Source organism: Haliotis rufescens, unplaced genomic scaffold (assembly GCF_023055435.1).
Source record: "Haliotis rufescens isolate VD_foot unplaced genomic scaffold, xgHalRufe1.0.p SCAF_18, whole genome shotgun sequence".
NCBI lineage: Eukaryota > Metazoa > Mollusca > Gastropoda > Lepetellida > Haliotidae > Haliotis > Haliotis rufescens.
In genome coordinates, this window is record NW_025963868.1 from 10,099,228 (window position 1) to 10,117,511 (window position 18,284).

The 18,284-nt window shown below is 39.8% G+C and overlaps 1 protein-coding gene across 2 annotated transcripts; it reads right to left on the bottom strand.

Annotated features, from left to right (window-relative positions):
- Positions 1–2,600: 2,600 nt before the first annotated feature.
- Positions 2,601–11,958, bottom strand: LOC124120182 (radial spoke head 1 homolog). 2 transcript variants are annotated; one of them, XM_046482933.2, is made up of 8 exons: positions 11,796–11,958; positions 10,343–10,467; positions 9,584–9,678; positions 8,494–8,720; positions 7,943–8,014; positions 6,306–6,486; positions 4,303–4,317; positions 2,832–2,920 (listed from the first exon to the last, which is right to left on the bottom strand). In XM_046482933.2, the coding sequence occupies exons 1-7, from the start codon at positions 11,847–11,849 to the stop codon at positions 4,310–4,312; spliced, it is 762 nt and encodes a 253-aa protein (XP_046338889.1). In that variant the 5' UTR covers positions 11,850–11,958; the 3' UTR covers positions 2,832–2,920; positions 4,303–4,309. The 2 variants fall into 2 exon arrangements, with proteins under 2 accessions (XP_046338888.1, XP_046338889.1); XM_046482932.2 differs by lacking the exon at positions 4,303–4,317 and having other exon boundaries at positions 2,601–2,920; positions 11,796–11,957.
- Between the last annotated feature and the right edge of the window lie 6,326 nt (positions 11,959–18,284).

An 18,284-nucleotide genomic window follows, 5' to 3' on the forward strand; every position in this document is an offset into this window, starting at 1 on the left:
TACATCACATGTAATGTTTCAGGTAGCTTCGGTGCAACAATAAGGTCCGATAAAACTTGTAAGTTGTTTAGAGTCAGATTCCCACTGTGGAAAAATCAACTTATAAGAACAGGCCACATATGTCCCTGTTGTCAAAGGCACTGCAATTCACAGTGCAGAATTGCATCCCTTTGGCGTGCCAGACACCTATGATCATGGGTTCAGATCCTAGATTGTTACTAGGTTTATCCCCACCATCACCGTGTTTCACCAAAGTGGTGGCCGTCTATGACCTGCATCACTTTGGGCTTTCCTCCAACATCAATCTAACCTGCAAAAATAGAACTGAAGTATTGTTCAAAGTGGCATTAAACCAAACTCACTCACTCATTAAGACTCATCAAGACTTTGGAGACTTGAAAGGTTGTGCTGATTGTCCAGCACAGTGATTTGTCAAGGTGAATTAAGAGGACGATATGAAATTTACAGCATGTCAAAAAACTTACAGGCCCTCCAGGCTTGTAGAATTATCATTTTAATAGACCAAGGTCATTTCTACTAGCCTCGGGCCTATGGGCGATTGTTAATTTCCATCCCTGTTCTCAAGTGGACAAAGTCAGAATATGTTTCAGAAATAGAAACTGAATTAATCAAGAAAGATGTTTTGTGTTTCTATTTGGTGTACGAAAGGAGTATGTTGTTTGTATACACAAAACCCAGTGTTCTGTTTTGGTCCAAGTTTACACTGCTGTAATGCTGTGTATCACAAGAGTTAAAAAATTGTTGTGAATGTCTATTTTATATTTGTCTTTAGGATTTTATCTTGTGTTTTCAGTTACTTTTAACTTTTTACAGGGTACTTTTTCATTAATATGATGCATTGTAATATTTAGAGAAAATAAACAATTTATGCAGTTAACTTTGTTTGTGGGTCTTGAACTTTTTAAGCAACTTCTTATCTCTGCATGCTGAGGGACTACTGAAAAGATTTTTTTTATTCTCATGACCTGCACAAACCTAAAATTGCCCCCACATTTTTAAGCACTGTTAATGAAGCACCCTTGCAACTTATATTATGACTTTCGAACATGCTATAAGATTCATATAGTGTCAGATTCTCAGGGATCTTCACCATGGCCTTGGGTCCGTCTCTTCATACTTTGAGGACCGCCTTTGTGGTGTAGTGGATAGAACTTCTGTCTGGCTCTCTGAATTAAGGGGATGAGACAAGACTGATTGGCTCGGAGTCCCTATCTCATGAATAGTGTCAGATACTCAGGGATCTTCGCCATGGCCTTGGGTCCATCTCTTCATACTTTGAGGACCGCCTTTGTGGTGTAGTGGATAGAACTTCTGTCTGGCTCTCTGAATTAAGGGGATGAGACAAGACCGATTGGCTCGGAGTCCCTATCTCATGAATAGTGTCAGATTCTCAGGGATCTTCGCCATGGCCTTGGGTCCGTCTCTTCATACTTTGAGGACCACCTTTGTGGTGTAGTGGATAGAACTTCTGTCTGGCTCTCTGAATTAAGGGGATGAGACAAGACTGATTGGCTCGGAGTCCCTATCTCATGAATAGTGTCAGATACTCAGGGATCTTCGCCATGGCCTTGGGTCCATCTCTTCATACTTTGAGGACCGCCTTTGTGGTGTAGTGGATAGAACTTCTGTCTGGCTCTCTGAATTAAGGGGATGAGACAAGACCGATTGGCTCGGAGTCAGTCCCTATCTCATGGTTGGTCACATTTGTTAATCCGGATAATTATCCCTTGCCCAACAAAGTTGGTGGGGGATATAGAAAAAGGCTCCGTCCATCCATCTTGTTTCGTTTCCAGAGCATAACTCATAAACCGTTCAATATTTTTTCATGAAACTTTGCAGGTTTGTCAGGTACATGCTGAACTGGTGCCTTTTGCTATTTAGAAATTTTAGAAATTTTTATTTTTCTACGTTTCCATGGCAACAAGATGGACTTAGGTTCCAAACTCTTTTTTTTTTTACAATTTCCATGACAAGTTCCACCTCAGTTAAAAAAAAGTTAGGGTTTGTTTAGATTTAATTATGTCATAAATTCTGCAACAGGGGCGGGGGATATAGCCACGTTTGTGGCAAACTCTTTGTTTTTATTGGGACTGGTTTCATCGAGCTTTACAGGGTTTGACTGTAATTGTGTTTGGCTATGGTTCTGTGAGTGGTTATACACTGAACTTTCAGCAAAGGGATGGACAACCACTTAACTATTGAAAAGAAAACAATACACAAATGTTTTCTCAAACATGGTTTTATTAATAATAAACATTATGTTACATGAATAATAATGAATATGTTACACAAGGCCAGCAGGTAGAGACACCTAAACCTTAGGGTCCAACTGACCCAGCAAACCTACAGACAGCAAGGGGAATGATGCGTCACAAAATAGGAAATAGGAGATTGAAGGGAATTGAACTCATGACCTAAACTTTAGACCGCAGAAATACTGATATAATGCTGTTTAAACCTATTTTGGCGTTATGTCAAAGAATAAAAGAATAAAAAAATAAAAAAATGATGTCCTAAATTCAACTTTCAATGCCTGTCAACAGATGAATGAATATCTTTTTGATAAGTTGATATATTTACGTAATGAAATTATTCCAGTGGCAGTTTCAGCAGACTTTCTCTCATGCCAATTTCCCAGGTTACAAAATTGTCTATGACTCCCCTCAGGGAGTTCAGTCAGCTGCTTCAGCATCTTCAGTAGTTTCTGCCTGTTCCCCCTCCGCCTGTTGTTCTCCTTCTGTCTCCTCTGCTGTTCCCTCTTCCTGTGTCTCACTCTGTTCCCCACCTGTTGTTGGCTCCTCAGTTTTTTCCTGGTCTGCAGGTTGTTCCCCACCTGGAGTTGTCTCCCTTGGAGTCTCGCCCGTCTGCTCAGCAGTTGCTTCAGCCTGCTCACCCTCACCTGAAAAATTTGAATTGAAATAATTATGGGGTTTGGGTCACCTAAAATATGTTAAATTGGGTACAACAAAAACATTTACATATCTGAAAAAGAACATGTTCAGTATATGAGAAAGCAAGTGTACACGCTTAGAGCTTCCTGAACAATGTTATATCAGAACAACACTTAAGAATTGAATAATGCCTAATTCAGAAAGAGCAAAAAAAATTACTTTCAATATGATAGTTTTTCCATTGATCGAACCAGGAAGAAAATTAATGATTGGTTTCAGTTGAGTGAAAATTGCATTACGCCCCATAATAAATTTTACAACTGGAAACATTCTTCAACTGATGACTGTACAGTATTTTCAATTCATTTTTGGTTATCAACATTCTGAAAAAGGTTTGCCAAGCTTGCACGTTCAGACAGACAATAGTGAAACCAAGTGCTTCAGCTTACACATTAAAGCAATGCATCTGAGAACAGATCTAACTGTTTGCTGAAGATACAATAAATAGCACCAGCGGAAGGGAGGACACAAATACGAAGATTTATACCAACATTTGTCAAAAAACATTTTGTAAACAATGCTTAAAACATCTCAACAATAACTGATGATAATGACTGATGTTCTTACTTAAAAAATGCTATAGTTGTTCTGGAAGTCAACTGACCCATTCTCTTTAATAATGTGCATATTTATATTTAATAATCTACATCCTAAAGCATACTCAAAGTGCTGCATTATTACCCTGGTCAAAGGATCAGTGTACCTGAGGAATATACAACCGAAGCAGCTTTGAGGCACTTGAAGGTTAACTGTCACATTACCATCTCATCCTACTGGGTACCCATTCAATCAATAAATAAATCTCTGTACATCAACTCTCGATCTGGATTTCCTCCCACATCAAGCTGACACATTGTGATGTAACTGAAATACAGTTCAGAGAGGAGTTACACCCAACTCTCTGAATATTGGGACCCGTGAAGATGGGGGTAGAAAAGGGCTTCAGCAACCCATGCTTGCCGTAAAAGGCGACTATGCCTGTTGTAAGAGGCGACTAACAGGATCGGGTGGTCAGGCTCGCTGACTTGGTTGATGCATGTCATCGATCCCAATTGCGTGGATCGATGATCATGATGTCAATCACTGGATTGTCTGGTCCAGACTCGATTACATACAGACCGCTGTCATATAGCTGGGATATTGCTGGGTGCGGCGTTACAGCAAACAAGCAAGCAAATAATATTGGGGTTTACAGTAAGGGTTTAATCTAAGTTTTGATCTAAACGACTCTAAATTTTGGGCGCATGGACATGGAAAGAACTGAAATAAAATAGACATATTTCAAAAATAAAATACGATAGCTGAACAACATGCACAACAGACACCATACCTTTATATTACAAATCTGTGAAGAAACATGATAGTAGTTTAACAGATGGTTATATGGGCAATCAGTGATACTATATTGGAAGGATGAGATGATAGACGGTGTTGGAAATCAAGGATGAAAAATTGTGGCTTGTAGGGATATACATGTATTTAGATCAGCTCAGAGGCCTCAAGTCTGCAGCATATGTCAGTACAAATTCCCAATTTAAATAAAAAAAATCCCAATTCCTCTGGAATTACGTATATAAGAACATTAAGAAAATTCTAGTTTCAGAAAATCACGTTTTTTTTTCTCAAAAATTCCTGCAAAGGGTGCTTAGTTTGGAATCCTACATAAATCAAAGGGATTGCTTGTCATAACCTACCACCAAAACGGGTCTTTTGAGAACGTTAAAGGAGACTCGGTGGTGAAGAAATAACGTTTTCAGTGTGTCAATCATATTGATATGTCTAAACATTTAACAGGTTAAAATACCCTTCATTTTTATTTTTATTCCCTCCAGAAAGTATCTATGTAAGGCTATAAAAAATTATAGTCTTGGTTCACCGCCCGCCCGCCCGCACTATATTTTCAAAAGCCTGAGAACCAATTGTTTCATATTTTTAAGCTTTGTGGAGATCATTCATATGGCTAAAAAAAAGAATAGTCTTGGTTCTCAGACACCGCCCGCATCATCATAAAGTTCGCCGCACGTTTCGTTCTTATTTCAATTTAAAAAAAATAAAAAATAATAATCCTTAAATATTCCAAGCCCCACGGTAGTCCAATACTGTATTCCAGTATTTTACTCATCAGGGAATACATTTATGTATGGACGCCCTTGTAAACAGAATCAGTGACTTTCAAGACGAACTGAAGTAGTGAATAGGACAACAGTGTGGCAATCCAAAAATTTCAAATGAAACGTGGACTAGTTCTATTTTATAACTCAATGAAAATTTCACCCCCAAATATTACATGGCCCACTTGCACAAACCAATCTTCGCACTGCAACAACTGTGTGTCCATGTAAAAGTACGGGAGTTGTATCAGCGTTAAAAATTGGCACTAGTCCCATCGCCTTGCCAATCTGCCCAATAGTTAAGGTATCATGAGGACTAGTAGAAATTGGCCATTCTTATGGATTTTGCTATATGTTAACATTATAAGGATTAGTGGACTGAAACAGTTAGTTTCTAACGCTGTATAATATATTTAGTGCTAAGATTGTCCTGTTTCCCTCGAAGCAATCTTCGATCTTTGACTATCGGAAGTCTACAGTCTGTGACTTTAGTCACTAGTCCAAAACCCGAGTCAGTAAAATTTCTTTCGGCCCAGTAAGCTTTTCTAATAAAAGTCCATACATTAACATTAAAATTTACTGAAAATGACATCAAGTGACAGGTTTGAGCTGGTAGACTTAAAATGTTTTGGGCACGGACAGAGTCTATGGGACTTACGGTGGTTGCAGTAACACGATATCTTAGTGTAACGAGGCCCTAGTAGATATCAACCATTAGCCATTCACACATGATAGTAATAGTAATAGTAATGGTAATGGTAATTCACACATGATAGTAATAGTAATAGTAATGGTAATAGTAATGGTAATGGTAATGGTAATAGTAATGGTAATGGTAATGGTAATGGTAATGGTAATGGTAATGGTAATAGTAATAGTAATAGTAAAAGTAATAGTAATAGTAAAAGTAATAGTAATAGTAATAGTAATAGTAAAAGTAATAGTAAAAGTAATAGTAATAGTAATAGTAATAGTAATAGTAAAAGTAATAGTAAAAGTAATAGTAATAGTAATAGTAATAGTAATAGTAAAAGTAAAAGTAATAGTAAAAGTAATAGTAATAGTAATAGTAATAGTAATAGTAAAAGTAATAGTAATAGTAATAGTAAAAGTAATAGTAATAGTAATAGTAAAAGTAATAGTAAAAGTAATAGTAATAGTAATAGTAATAATGAATAGGACATGCAGAAGATGAGATGACTCCGATGGAATCTCTACACACCTTGCGTCTCCCCACCGGCCGCTGCCTGCTCCCCTTCCGTGCTGGCCTCCCCGGTCTGGGTTGTCTCTTCTTCCTCCTCTTCTTCCTCCGTGCGGAGATGGATGGCAGTAACCGGACCAGCCTTCCACTTTGGGATGATGTTAGCCTGAGTCTCCTCTTCATCAACCTTGTCCTCACGTTCCTGCACGACACATCAGCATCAGTTTACCATCTACAGTACCTACATCGTCAATTGTTTGTAAACATGCTCTCTATCATCACTGGTGAATACATACAGTTTGTTGGTTGTTTCTTTGAGTTTGTGTGCACTCAGCAATATTCTGGACCAGACAATCCAGAGATTGACATCACGAGGATCGATCTACGCAATTGGTATTCGATGACATGCATCAACAAAGTCAGCGTCCCTGACCACCCGTTTATATTACGAGCAACACCCCATAGTTTATGATCACATACTATCACCGAGCCTGACCATGCGATCCATTCAGTCTCCTCGTACGACCAGCATAGGTGGCTGGAGACAAATTCTAATGTGGAATCTCCAGGGGACGTTAATACACACAACCACTTTGCAACATGGGAGTGATGTCTGCAGTTTATACCTCACAGACGTCAGCCCTACTGTGTGCATGATCTTTGCAATGCATAGGGAAGGTCAAATGTGGTGCCCTTTGGTCTGAGCACTCACTGGAATCAGGAAATATCTCGTTTCTATGGTTACAAACTTGGACAACGCAACAAGTCGGCTGTAAGTATTCACTGGTGATGGTGGAACGTTGCGTATATAAAGTCTGGAAGGTAATTTAAGGTACCGACGTTTACTACAATATCTGAAAAACTATCGGACCTACTCCTGGTGATGGTGGAATGTTGCGTATACACCTGTGGAGTAAGTTCCCCGTGGTCAAGTGGCCTGGCGAACAAGAAGTAGTTGCTGTCAACCACTTTGTGTTTAAGTCACATTCTAAAGGTTTCATTCAATTATTTAGGATTTTGTTTTATGAAAAAGTGTAGGGTATTGCCGTTATTGTAAAACTTTGTAAACAATCCTTTTTGAAAATCAATAAAAAATTTAATATAAAACTTTGATTCATGGGTAGGTACTGTCATCAGTTTGTGATACATCATCTTAATAATTATCCAACAATCTTTTTTGCTATCAAATATTGACTCCCAACATGTGAACTGCAGTATCGTCTATAAGGGCTGGGACGGGTAACTCGGGTACCTCGGTCGGGTGGGTACTGAGTAGGACCCGGGTACCCACAGGACTACCCGGACCCGTGGTTAGTCACATGATATATTGGTTAATGACTAAAATTATCTTGAACTCTATGGTTACACTACAAGTCACTAATGTTCGCATTTCTTTCCGACTATGTACCCTTTCCTTCTGATTTTTCATATGGTTGAATAAAAATGTAAATTCATTCAACTTCAGTGTATAAATGACCAGATTGTTTAATACATGTATCTAAATACGTTTTGCCATGGCTATGCTAAAAATGTTCCCAATCAGACATTTTGAGACATCTCCTGAGACCAACAGTGGGTACCCGGGTAGGGTCGAGTAATAGGGGGGTGGGCACCCGGGTAGTAAATTTGGACTCGTCCCAGCCCTATCGTCTATGTACCTGTTCGATGGGGATGTATTCTCCGTGCTGCTCACAGCCAATATCAAAGACGTATTTTCCTTTCCCCTCCATCTGAAAATGTGAAAGTGACATATACTTGACTGCAAACAATCCTCAAGACAATCAGACATTTCTCTAAAATCTCCAAACCTAGTCACCTATTTTAATGGTTTGACTGTATTCTGAAGTGCCTGTGACAATATGTGATTGAACCCTTTAATTGGCATCTCAATATGTAAGTGAGTGAATACTGTTTTCATCACAGACAGCAGAATTCCAGCTTAATGATGGCCTGTCAGTAATCAAAGTTAGCAAACAAACCAGTGATCGATAACATGAAAACAAATGCGTGATTGATAAAATGGGCAACAATCCGTGCCATCTGGGACAACCCTTTCATCAATAGTCAAGTCTTGTGACAAGAGGTCTGCTTTAGGGTCAACTTAAGGCAGTTCTAGGTCGAACTGACATGATTTTGTTTTTGTCTGACGATCGCACTAGTCGGCAAGTTGGGCATAGATTTTCCACACTGCTGTTTTTTCACAACTCACCCTGTCTTCTTTGAATGTACCCACATATTTGTGGTTAGCGTGGACAAGTTCTCCATGGCAATCCCTCTTCCCGTCCATCCATGTGCCGACGTAGCGTGAACCGGTGGCAGCGTAGGTGTACGTGCCCTGGCCGTGACGCACGTGTTTCTGCCATTCACCCTCGTAGGTGTCGCCGTTCACGTAGAAGTATTTGCCAAATCCACATCTTTGATCCTCCACCCAACTGCCTGTGATCACACAAGAGGTTTTTTAGATGCTTTAAATTATTATTTTTTAGGAACCCTGGAAATATATGGTTGGATCCGAAAATTTATATTTTTTAAATCTTTGGAATCTATGTCTACAATAGGAGCATCATCTATGATTTATTTTGTTGTTGTTTAACACCGCACACAGCAATATCCCAGCTATATGACGGCCATCTGTAATCCAAACAATCCAGTGATTGATATGAGCATTGATCTACGCAATTGGGATATCATGACATGCATCAACCAAGTCAGTGAGCCTGATCCCCGATCCTGTTAGTAGCCTCTTATGACAAGCAAAGTGTGATGGCAAATGATCATGATGTAACTGTCATCATGGAGTTTGGCAAGGTTGACGGAATGCCCGTTTATAATTTCAAAATAAGTTGCTGATTTGCGTATCGAATACGCAGGGTTACTTCGCAATATTTTTATAATACGCACAAGTTTTATTGTTATAGCGTATCTGTAATGTTCGTTGCATATTTGATATGCTTGGATTTTATTTTACTGCGCATTTCTGCATTTCTGATGCGTATTTTACGCAGATATGCAGCTTATCTGGAGCTCTGCATTTGATGTAGACCTGTCTGAGAACGACTTGATGTAACCCAGGACACACAATAGCTTTCATGCTAAGATCACTGTGTGCAAGGTAAGGTATTAGTACCTCCTACACTATGTTTAGAACTGCAATATTTAGTACTGAGATTTGGCTTTAGACAAGGAAACCAAGAAAATAGTCAAATATGGTTATTTAGAAAAACAAAATCATTGGAAATAAAAAGACATTAATTATACAGAACACATACAATATAGTCTTTGTTTTTATATAACTTTACCTTCATATTTCGAGCCATCAGGGTAAATGAATGTTCCCTGGCCATGTTTCTTGTTTTTGACATATTCTCCAATGTATCGGGCACCGTTCTTAAACCTGTCAGTACACGAAGAAAAATACAGATAAACATTTTCCAAAAAATAACCACCACAATCGCCTGACTCACATGTTTAGCAAGATTTATTTATGGTTTTCACTCGAATATAAGAACATCATTTGCTTGAAGACAGTTCAGTACCAGTATTTTTTGGTCATGTTTGTTTGTTGTTTAAAGCAGCATTCAGCAATATTCCAGCTATATGACAGCGGTCTGCAATTAATCAAGCCTCGACCAGACAATCCAGTGATTGACATCATGAGCATCGATCCACGTAATTGAGAAACCTGACCACCTGATCCCGTCAGTCGCCTCTTACGACAAACAGTCACCTTTTAGGCAAGCATGGGATGCTGAAGACAACACAGATGTTTGTTTATGCAATAATAAGATCTGTTCTGATCTATTATAAATGTTTGCTGAGTATATTTGAATGTTTTGATACACGTATGACTATATTGTCGCTGTCATATAGCTGGCTTATTGCTGAGTGTAGCATGAAACAAAGAAAGAAAAACAAACATGCACATCAAAGTACATAAAGTTATCACCTGATTGTATATAAAAATATATCACAAGGTCTATTTAGCTTAGTTACTTCAAATAAACGTCAATTTATGCTGAATTTGCGCAGGCTGGTTGCAGCAACAATAATTCCTTTACCTGTACACTCCCTGTCCATGGCGCTTTCCATTTTCGTAGTTTCCTTCGTATGTATCACCATTGGGCAGAGTGGCCTTGCCATGTCCATGGCGTTCCTCGCGTTCATTACGCCCTCCTTCATACTCCTGTGTAACATAAGGTGTATGTTATGTACATGGTAGTATTAAAATGAAGTATCATGAGCAATAATGCAGTATAGCAGACACCTGCCATTTTAGTCAGGGATGTGCATGAGTTCATTCCATCGTAACGGTCGCTATATGGCTGAAATAATGCTGATGCGACGTTAAATTTTAACCCACTCACTCCATAGTAATGGTTTCTAAGTTTGGCCCAAGGTCTTTCAGACGCCATTTTTGTTGCCCTGTTAAGAAAACAGGGGTTTGGGGGCTTGAGCCCCCACTCAACAGCCTGAATTAAATACTTTCGTAAGTAAATGTTTAATTACCAAACTAGATGCAAAATACGTATTCGCCGAAATGTTGCCATTTATGATTATGGAACTTCTATTTTCAAGTACTTTCGTCCATTTGTTTACGTTTATGCATCGCTTTGATATTCAATATCAAGGATTAATCATATTAAACCATACAAATGCAAGCAGGGTAATTTTTCTGCTTATTTTTAGCCTTATCACCCTATATTGAAAGTTATGATGCTGTTGCGTGCACTTTTTAGTTGGATAAAACAAACATGGAGGATAGGATTACGGTATAATGTATGTGTACGGTATCACAATATGCATCATACTACTTAGTAACAAGTACTGATATTTGCATTAAAGTTATTATAGTTGATACCGAAACTACTCTGCATGTCAACTACACAAATTGACCTTAGCCACATGCACGAAGTCTAATGAAACATATTTAGGTATAGTAAGCACTGCTGAAAATAATACCACTAAATGTCCTTTTCGAAAAATCAGGGAGAACTCTTTGATAAAAACACAACCATTTTAGCCCTAGAGTATACTCCTCGACCACAGTACCTACCGCAAGGTAATGTATGGTATGTTTGATGCCTGGGAAGTTTTGCGCAAACATAGATGTTTATAAGTTTGTTAGGACGTCCTCATAGAATATCCTTGAAAATGAGCATTAGGTCTGCCTGTACTATTGTTAGCATAATAGCTAAAAAGTATGGGTCACCAACACATTCATTTTTTTGTCGCACATTGGTTGCTACGTTCGGCGATATCTGGGCTTGACATTGTTGTTATAAAATTATTAAGAAGTAAATAACTGTTTAAAGTAAGCGTTACAATACCTTAAAAAATAAAACGCCTTTCCCTACGTGTATGTGAAAAAAGAAACCTCTACTAAACTGGTAGCTGATAATGCAATATAACAAACAAAGTGTGTCGGTAAATCAGTGCGCGAAAACTGAATGACTAACGCATAACGGTTGATCAAATCGACATATGAAATAATTACGATGAAAGAAAACTTACGCCTAAATAAGGCCCCTGCTCCTCCTCCATCTCTTCAGATCCCATATCCGACATTTTTGCTGTTTTTGTCTTGACAGTTTACCTACACAAAATGAAGTCTGCAACTGCGCCAGTCCGCCTTACCATTACCGGTTTACATATGGCGGAGAGTCTTAACAACCGTTGCCATGCAACAGTGCAAACGCCACCTAGCGGTAAACAGTGCCAGTGCCCGTTGATGTCGCTAAGCTCACGCCCAAGGTCAAGCTTGAAACTGCGTATTATTTGAGATTTAACAAGTTGAGCTGAGGTTCAAATTAGGATTTCATTTATCGGTTTAGTCATGTGTCATTATGTCAGTTGTACATGTACAAACCCTTTTTGTTATAATGAAGTAAATTATATATAGACATTGTTTAAAAGGGCGGGGGGTATTGATGACTTTATCTTCTTTTTCAGTTTACATCCCGATGGTCGAAAGTATTACAACAACCGTTTGCAATGGCAAAATGGGGTTTCTTTGTCCGCCTCAAATCAAATGTTTAGTTTGAATATCACTGGTCTATTGACACAGCATTAGTACATGATGAGATGAGAGATATCGTCGAAACACAAATGGGATCCAAATCAATCTGTCATCATCGTTCTTTTCGTCTTTTTGTTTGGGTGGAGAAATTAATTAACGTGCGTCCTTTGTGATATCGAAATCTTCATAGATCACGGGTAATCAATCAGTGTTCAGAAATGCGTATAGATATTGCCTCAAAGTTTCTTTACGATGTCCTTACAGACGGTAGCCCAGTCTCTGGTCATGCGCAGTCGTGTTATCCAGCAAATCCACTCACGACAGCGAATGCACATATATACACACTGTGTTTCCAAAGTATATATACAGTAATACGTAATGAATGTCATATACACACACTGATTTCCTTATTTCCTTATTTATAGTATGAAAAAGTTAATAAATTACGTTCGACCTATATCAAGAGTAAGGAGTACGCAGTACACTTAAACATAAAAATGACTTGATGAATTTCCATGCGGAAATGAACATAGCTAAAATTCATGCCTTGGAAATGTATCTAAATATGCAAATGAGCTAATTCTAAAAAAGTAACGTATTTAAAAATTAAGTTTCTAAAAAAATGAAATGGGAAACCAAATCAATATTCAGATACCTCCAAATGAATACTTAAACATAAAAATGACTTGATGAATTTCCATGCGGAAATGAACATAGCTAAAATTCATGCCTTGGAAATGTATCTAAATATGCAAATGAGCTAATTCTAAAAAAGTAACATATTTAAACATTAAGGTTCTAAAAAAATGAAATGGGAAACCAAATCAATATTCAGATACCTCCAAATGAATACTTAAACATAAAAATGACTTGATGAATTTCCATGCGGAAATGAACATAGCTAAAATTCATGCCTTGGAAATGTATCTAAATATGCAAATGAGCTGATTCTAAAAAAGTAACGTATTTAAACATTAAGGTTCTAAAAAAAATGAAATGGGAAAAAAAATCAATATTCAGATACCTCCAAATGAATACTTTCCAAACTTTATGATTTTCTTAACATAAATTTGGAACATTTCGTGATATCAAATCTTAGAATATCAATCTTAGAAGATCATCAAGGATATTTCTAAACCAACAAATATATTTAACAAGGTGTAGACGGAAGCGATACCAATATATCAGACATGAAGATATGCATAAATGTACAAACGACAGTAAGATATATATATTAAGAGTTCATGTTTTGTTTTGTTTTTGAATCATCTGAAAATTATATGTAGAATATAACAATGCGTTGATACACAAAAAAAGTGAACAGCTTCTATTGTCAGTCAGATTTGTTTGTTTGTTTGTTTGTTGTTTAACGCCGCACTCAGCAATATTCCAGCTTTATGACGGTGGTCTGTAAATAATCAAGCCTGGACCAGACAATCCAGTGACTGACATCATGAGCATTTATCCACGCAATTGGGATACGATGACATGTATCAACCAAGTCAGCGAGCCTGACCACCCGATCCCGTTAGTCGCCTCTTAGGACAAGCATAGTCGCCTCTAATGACACGCATGTATGGGTTGCTGAAGACCTATTAACGTAGTTGCTAATCTTATCAAGTGTCTTTTGACCAAATACATAATAAGGAAATAAAATTAGGACAATGACTGTTTCAAATGAGACGCAACAAACATACTCAACGAGTTATCAACATGCATAATGTGCAAACATATTTGGAATGAAATATGCCTTACTAGTCCTTCACTTTTCACATGATTTGCAGTGAATCAATTTATTGTCTTTATACGCCTCTAGATTAAAGATGAAACACGTTTTCCAGTACGTTAATATATATATAAAATATGTTAGTGTACGGCTACAAATTCCTTGGCGATTTATGAGATCGGACGGGCAAAATTAGCTAAATTAGTAATTGCCGCGTGTGGACGGCAACACGTGGGCGACAGTAAATCTGTAGACATGGTGAGATGACATTAACAATGAGATTGGGGATTCTATTCTGCGATATAATAAATCAAAACTAAAAACAGTTAGGCTACAATAAGAACATTATTGTGCATAGCCGAACAATATGTATAACGCTTGGACTGACGGAGCGCTGATCCTGGATGAGAAAGGAGAGGTGAAGGTCATGCCCAAGCGGCCCGGATTTGTTGCGAATGATGTTTTTATCTCATTGGCAACTCTTGAAAGAATATGTAACAGTTCATTCCTACTTTACAAAATTTAGTTGTATATGAATACATGTTGATGTTTTTTATGTAGTATTTCGAAACTGAAGCGATGGAATTAGGCCAGGCTCGCCGACTTGGTTGATGCACGTAATCGTATCCCCATTTCGTGGCTGGATGCTCATGATGTTAATCACTGGATCGTCTGGTATCAACAACAGCTCATTTGGGTGCTTGAGATCTATTCTGACCCAGAATCCCCACATGGCATTGAACACATTACGACAGCTTTGATTTTCCAATGGACAAAAGGAGCGGCCGGGTAGGCTAGTGGTTAAAGCGTTCGCTCGTCACGCCAAAGACACGGGTTGGATTCCCCAAATGGGTACAATGTCTGAAGCCCCTTTCTATATACATTCACATGTGTATTGTGCACACTCCACATGGAGAACTGAGGTGAGGTGAAGTGTGTGTGTGTGTGTGTGTGTGTGTGTGTGCGTGCGCGCGCGTGCGTGCGTGTGTGTGTGTGTGTGTGTGTGTGTGTGTGTGTGTGTGTGTGTGTGTGGTGTGTGTGTGCGTGTGTGTGTGGGTGTGTGTGTGTGTGTGGTGTGTGTGTGTGTGTGTGTGTGTGTGTGTGTGGCTGCTTGTACTAGTCCGGAGTGATGCCGATTTATAGTGCTAGCCAACTGAGATACCATGCCGCAGTTTAACATGAATACCCCACTCAGACACAGTATACTGACTCCAAGCCGACCAGTCCTTGTTTTAGCCCTTTAATGCCGAGCGCCAGACAGGGAAACAACAAGTACCATCTTTTAACGTCTTTTGGTATGACGCTGTCGGGGTCCAAGTCCCGACCTTCCGCTCTCCGGGCGGACGCTCTACCACTGGAGCACGGAGGAGAATTGAAGGGCATTCATTTCAATACAAATAAATGCATCACTCGAATGTATGATTTCAGTATTTACATGATATATATTTACCACACTGCATCAACTGTACATCCTAAAATTGTATCTTCCGTTGTAGATCGTAAAGAAATCGTATCCAAGGACAGCAAAGAAAGAAACTGGATGTTATGTTTTGACCACGTGATCATAATGTTCCCACTTTGTATCTTGTACATGAAACTTTCGACCACTTCACTGGAGGAGTTAAAACTGACGAAAGAATGTTAAATGTTCTTGAACCTGCACATTATTGTTTCCTTCGTTGGTGTTCATGTAATCCCCTCCGTATACTAACTAAACGCTGACGTCGGTTGTGTAGAGACCTGTTGTTAAAACGTCGGCGTTCTTGCGCTGCCCCCTTGCACTGTTTTGACGCTGACGTCTGTTGTGAAGAGACGTGTTGTTAAAACGTCGGCGTTCCTGCGCTCCATCCTTGCACTGTTTTGACGCTGACGTCTGTTGTGTAGAGACGTGTTGTTAAAACGTCGGTGTTCCTGTACAACACTCAGTACACTGTTTTGACGCTGACGTCTGTTGTGAAGAGACGTGTTGTTAAAACGTCGGCGTTCCTGTACAACTCTTCGCACACTGTTTTGACGCTGACGTCTGTTGTGTAGAGATGTGTTGTTAAAACTTCGGCGTTCCTGTGCTCCACCCTTGCACTGTTTTGACGCTGACGTCTGATGTGTAGAGACTGGTGTTGTTAAAACGTTGGTGTTCTTGTAAAGTTTTCCGTACACTGTTTTGACGCTGACGTCTGTTGTGTAGAGACGTGTTGTTAAAACGTCGGCGTTCCTGCGCTGCACCATTGCACTGTTTTGACGCTGACGTCTGTTGTGTAGAGACGTGTTGTTAAAACGTCGGTGTTCCTGTACAGCTCTCAGTACACTGTTTTGACGCTGACGTCGGTTGTGTAGAGACGTGTTGTTAAAACGTCGGCATTCCTGCGCTGCACCCTTGCACTGTTTTGACGCTGACGTCTGTTGTGTAGAGACGTGTTGTTAAAACGTCGGTGTTCCTGTACAACTCTTCGCACACTGTTTTGACGCTGACGTCTGTTGTGTAGAGACGTGTTGTTAAAACGTCGGTGTTCCTGTACAACACTCAGTACACTGTTTTGACGCTGACGTCTGTTGTGTAGAGACGTGTTGTTAAAACGTCGGCGTTCCTGCGCTGCACCATTGCACTGTTTTGACGCTGACGTCTGTTGTGTAGAGACGTGTTGTTAAAACGTCGGTGTTCCTGTACAGCTCTCAGTACACTGTTTTGACGCTGACGTCGGTTGTGTAGAGACGTGTTGTTAAAACGTCGGCATTCCTGCGCTGCACCCTTGCACTGTTTTGACGCTGACGTCTGTTGTGTAGAGACGTGTTGTTAAAACGTCGGTGTTCCTGTACAAAACTCAGTACACTGTTTTGACGCTGACGTCTGTTGTGTAGAGACGTGTTGTTAAAACGTCAGTGTTCCTGTACAACTCTTCGCACACTGTTTTGACGCTGACGTCTGTTGTGTAGAGACGTGTTGTTTAAACGTCGGTGTTCTTGTAAAGTTCTCCGTAGACTGTTTTGACGCTGACGTCGGTTGTGTAGAGATGTGTTGTTAAAACGTCGGCGTTCCTGTACAGCTCTCAGTACACTGTTTTGATGCTGACGGCTGTTGTGTAGAGACTGGTGTTAAAACGTCGGTGTTCCTGTAAAGTTCTCCGTCCACTGTTTTGACGCTGACGTCTGCGGTGTGGAGGCTGGTGTTGTCAAAACGTCGGTGTTCCTGTAAAGCTCTCAGAACACTGTTTTGACGCTGACGTCGATTGTATGAAGGACAGAAGATCCGACAAGCCTGCTCACGAAACGGTTTGAATGTTCCAGTAAATATGAAGATATTCATGAAGCAGCTTAATCGCCGAAGCATGTTCAAACTATAGTTTATGGAGGAATCTGAGGGAGCCAAATCGAAGAACAACACGACAATTGAGGGCAGGTAACACATCGTTCCCCAAGCCAGGAAACACGTGATCAGCCATGGAAATTTCATTGGTGTTGCGGGAACGATACGACGTTTGAATTCTCTGCATATTTGTATCAAAGAGAACGCCATGGCACAAACCGGAACAGCAACTATCACAGCAACGTACAGTTGGCTGAAATACTGGTTTGATCGCGCGGGAACACATCGGAAGCCATCTAATTCACGCCCTCCCCGTGAAACTACAGCCATGGGGACATTTACAGCTAAGCACAGCCCCACAGACGCCAACATGGCACATAGGATGTTTCTCCCGGAGAAGAATGTCGTGTAACGGAGAGGGTGACACACAGCAATGTAGCGATCAAGCACCGCCAACATGACCTGGAACATGTTAAATGAATGCAGAAGAGCTGCAAGGAATCCTCCGAAAGAGATGAACACATTGTCACATGTCAAATGGGAAAAAAATGTCAGTGGAACGTCATACAAAATCAGGTGCAGTCCCGACACAAAAGCAGTCACGCCAATGCCCGTCAAAATATGAAGCGTTGGAATTTGAAGATGCCTTGACTGGACAGTGACAAATATGATGATTCCATTGGTTGTCATGATAACTATGGCTAGACAGATGTAGACGGTACCAAGAGCAGGGTTACTCTCCCGATTGGGGAGCCCATCTGTCTGGTTCCACATGAAGGCTACCTTGTACACAGTCGTATCTCTGTCATTTCAAGATTCCATGTCATGCTACTCCTCTCCAGTTTAGTATCTGAATATCGGGAGCCAGGTGGTGAACAATAAGTCATTAACGCCTTGTCATTAACGATGCTGCGACAACACTGAACAACAGACGCGGCTGATGTGTCCAAAGGCGAT